This window comes from Eleutherodactylus coqui, chromosome 5 (assembly GCF_035609145.1).
Source record: "Eleutherodactylus coqui strain aEleCoq1 chromosome 5, aEleCoq1.hap1, whole genome shotgun sequence".
Taxonomy (NCBI): domain Eukaryota; kingdom Metazoa; phylum Chordata; class Amphibia; order Anura; family Eleutherodactylidae; genus Eleutherodactylus; species Eleutherodactylus coqui.
In genome coordinates, this window is record NC_089841.1 from 173,427,733 (window position 1) to 173,432,204 (window position 4,472).

At 38.0% G+C, this 4,472-nt stretch overlaps 1 protein-coding gene across 1 annotated transcript; it reads right to left on the reverse strand.

Moving 5' to 3' along the window:
* Positions 1–1,334: 1,334 nt before the first annotated feature.
* LOC136628862 (olfactory receptor 5V1-like) lies at positions 1,335–2,255 on the reverse strand. The gene has a single exon (XM_066604955.1). The coding sequence runs from the start codon at positions 2,253–2,255 to the stop codon at positions 1,335–1,337; it is 921 nt and encodes a 306-aa protein (XP_066461052.1).
* Between the last annotated feature and the right edge of the window lie 2,217 nt (positions 2,256–4,472).

The following is a 4,472-nucleotide window of genomic DNA, read 5'->3' on the forward strand; positions in this document are numbered from 1 at the left end:
TGTCAGCTGACACTGTGACAATGCTGTCATAGTGTTCAGTGACAAGGGGAATCCCCGCGGAGATGAAGAAATCCTCTCCCACAGCTGTGGCAGACAGAGAACATCGCGATCCTATGTCAATGGGGCTGCCGCTGCTGCTACCGACCCCATTGTCCAAAGGTGAAACACCTGGATGTGACAGCATCCAGGTGTTTCACATCCAAGGAATCGTCTGCTGCAGCTGTCACAGCTGCAGCAGGGGATAGTAGAAAGCTCACTTTATGTGAGCATAAATGCAGCCAAGTGCGGTTTTTTTTCAGCGCGACGCCTGCTTCGCTTACGTGAATTTTTGCGTTCTGCGCACAAAACATTCCCACATAACTTCCATCTGACTGAGCCTTTAATTAGTAAAAGCTAAAAAAAAAATACACATGCTGTAAGTAAAAATAAATTCTGTATTAGAGAAATATCACAAAGAACATGCAAAATTATCTATATGTAACTCAATATAATGCTCCTAAAAAATCTACAACTTATTCCAAAAAACAAATGCTGTAGAAATACTTTCCATGTGTGTTGCAATTATTTTATCCCCATAGAAATATATGGTGTATATTTCCACAGTGGATTTTTCTGCAGCACGCATGAATCCACCATTAGTGTACACACGAGCGCTCTGCTAACAAGTTATTTTTTTGCAAAATTGTGCAATTTCAATTTGCCACATAATAAATTCACAAAATGCTTCATAGAAATGTTACTTTGGTGCAAGTTCTGCCTTTTTTAATGTTTTACTGGAATGACAAAGGCTGACAACTGTTTTTGCATACAGAAGTTGCAATTACAGATTTGTAAAAATTAGATCTTGCCTCAAACAGAAAATGTTCATCTACAAGGAAAACATGCAAAAATGGAGGCTATATCCTTCATAAATATGTTACACATACTTATATATCTAGTCCAATAGTTTATGTAAATAGTAACATAGTATGTAAGGCCGTAGAAAGAAATATGTCCATCCAGTTCAGCCTAGTACCCCCCAATGTTAAGCATTGATATCGAGGAGATGACTTTCAGTTAATAATAGCATAATGATGATATTCCCTAAGTTCCGTGAATTGATTGGTTACTTTAGTGACCATACATATGACTGCATTACAAAGCTGCATTGTACAGAATCTTAACACAGCACCCATAAACATGTGGCCCCATTATATATACATACATATATAATCTACGGGACAAGAATCGTGGCATGACATACAGGTCTGTATTATGGAATGATGTAAAGGGTCCAGCCTTGCAGCTTTGTCATGTACGTTGACACTACTCAACTGAAAATGTGCACTTCTATATTATTTTCTGTGAATGAATTGCCTCTGTAAAGCTTTTATAACATCTTGGTTCTTCAGTGTATAAATAAGAGGGTTTAACATGGGACATATAACACTGTAAAGAACAGATATAAGTCTATCTTTGGCCATAGAGTAGGAGGAAGTTGGCCTCACATAGCTAAAGAGGACACTACCAAAGAATAAAATGACCACTGTAAGGTGGGAGCTACAAGTGGAAAATGCCTTTTTTCTACCTTCAATGGACTTCATTTTTATAATTGTCAGAATAATGTAAATATAAGAAACCATGATGCACATGAATGGTGTCCAGCCAATGAAGACTCCAATAGACAACAAGAGCCTTTCATTGATTGATGTATCATCACAAGAAATAGAAAGGATTGGAGGTATGTCACAATAAAAGTAATTGATTTTGTTGGAACCACAGAAATGAAGGCGAAAAGTAAAAAAAGTGTGGACTACAGAATTTACAAGTCCAGAAAGCCAAGATATACCTGCAAGAATAGAACAAATTGTATGATTCATGATAAAAGAATACCTTAGAGGGATGCAAACAGCAAGAAAACGGTCATAGGCCATTACAGCAAGGAGGACACATTCAGTGCCTACAAGGGTGATAAATATGTACATTTGGGTTATACAGGCTGCAAAAGAAATTAACTTTTTTTCTGCTAAAAGCAATTGCAGCATTTTCGGCATCGTAGTTGAAGTATAGCAAATATCCAAGAAAGATAAATTTCTTAAGAAGAAGTACATAGGAATATGTAAACGTATGTCTAAATGTGAAATCATTATAATAACTACATTACCTCCCAGTGCCAGTAAATATATCATCAGGATAGTACAGAAAAGTAGGATTTTTAGATCAGGGTGGTCTGTTAGTGCCAGAATGGAGAAGTCTTGGATAAATGTCTGATTCATGGCAATTAGAAATTGCTTTATTAATTATATCTGAAACACATCAAAATGAACAATTATAGGACACACTGGAACAGATTAAATGACTAATCAATCTGAAGTAAAGAATGTGAACAATCATTAGTGCATTAATAATTTATTCTCTAATTCCATCTTGGTCCTCTAATTGAGTACAAAAATTAATTTAAGATATCTCAGGCTAATGAAAACTCCACGATGCTAACCTTATACTCCTTAGGGCCATGGACACTATTATTTGGTTCTGGTAATACCATCACTGAAAGAACTCTAGTCTAAAATGTAACCTTTATTGATATTCGATAAAGCAATCCAGCACAATCATGTTCCAATAAGGATCACAAGTCACAAATATCATTTACTTTAAAGCACCATTAATAGCAGGAACAATAAACATCTACTAAATGACTAACAAGTTACAAAGGGAGAGTGAACCTTGTCAGCAAGGCTTACAGACTACAAGGATGGGGGAAGGAGACAGTAGGCAAGGGTAATGCCACCAGAGTGTATGATGCAGATATAAATTCAGATCTCAAGTGCAAGCAAAATACCTGAATACACATAAATATTAGTTACAACAGTCCCTCAGTATCACCAGCCTCTGCAGCTGGCATACCATCTCCGAGTAACTCCGCTGAGGGCGTCCACCTCTAAGGCCTGTCTCCTACTCTAGAATATACCACCTTCACATGACAGTTTCAGGGACTCCTGTGTTCCTCGGGCTTCAATAACTTAAATTTATAATAGAACATGTATGGGACTATCTGGAACACCAACTTTGACAGCCTACCGAGTTTGCACAATCTAGAGGCTATGTTACAGCAAATATGGAGTGATATGCCACAGGATACCATATGGAACCTGTATGCCTCCATGCCCACCCATATCACATCTTGCATCCAAGCTAGAGGTGGTACAACAGGGTACTAGAGCCTCAATGCCCACCCGTATAACATCTTGCATCCAAGCTAGAGGCAGCACAACAGGGTACTGGAGCTTCCCTTCAAATGTTCAGTTTTCTGCTGCGACAAAGTATCCTTTTGCTCTGATATGGTAATCACTTATATCAATGTTACAATCACACATTGCATTGAAAGTTTCATACGATTCCGACAACTCCTCCTAGGTGCTTGATTTCTTTTCTTTTTTACAGTGAGTGTAGTACATGTAATTAACTTTATTGGTTAGACTATGCGCTTTTGGGTAAAATGAATCCAATTTTAATCATACAGGAAAACATTGAATCTTTATATATAAATTCATCAGGAAGTGAGCAAAAGACATAACGATTTGCAGATCAATGAAAAAGCAATATAACTAAGGCCGGTCGCACAGGACCGGATTTGAATTGTGAATTTTGCGATCAGCATCCGCACGGTGATCCGCAGTAAAACACAGTCATTGAAAGCCTTGCATTTTTGAATTTTCCATCACACTCGCAGATACGAGCTGAGTATTCTGGGAGCAGAATAAAAATCGCAGCATGCTCTATTTTACCACCAATTCCACATGGACTGCCTCCATTGATATCAATGGCGGTGTCCGATCCACGGCCCATATGCAATTAAGATTCCGTCATTGCTAAGGGATGGTGCAGGAAATGTACACAAGCAAAGAAAAATCTGTACTGCACATAACCACCAGCATGCTCTGCGGTTATACACAATGCAGTAAAGTGCCGTACGCAGGCTCACCGTCGGGGCTTACAGACAGAATCTACTGTGGTCTTCCTGCATGTGGAATCTGACCCTATATGAGTGGATGCAAATAAGCTTGAGAGAGAAAAATAATAACTCTAAACATAATAAATCAATATAACTGAAAAGGACATAATAGATAAATAAGTAAACAAAATACATTAAAAATGCATAAAAAGAAGAGAATAAATTAATTAAATGAATCACTATAGAGTTAGATAAGGGAATGAAAGGTTGATTTATTGGTAGTGAGGAGAAGGGAAGGTTTCGATTGACAGATGCAACATTAGCCTCTGTCACAAGAAGACACCAGTTTTAGACTGTGTTCATACGAGTGTATATATGCAACTATTTACCTGCGTAAATACGCCGGCCATCAGAAGGAATGCAGATGGCTGATGTATTTAGTGGGTAAATAGCTACGTATATACGCTTACGTGAATAGAGCCTTAGAAGCATATGAGGGGCTGTTGTAGATTCGGTACTGTGTGGCCCAAGATCTTCA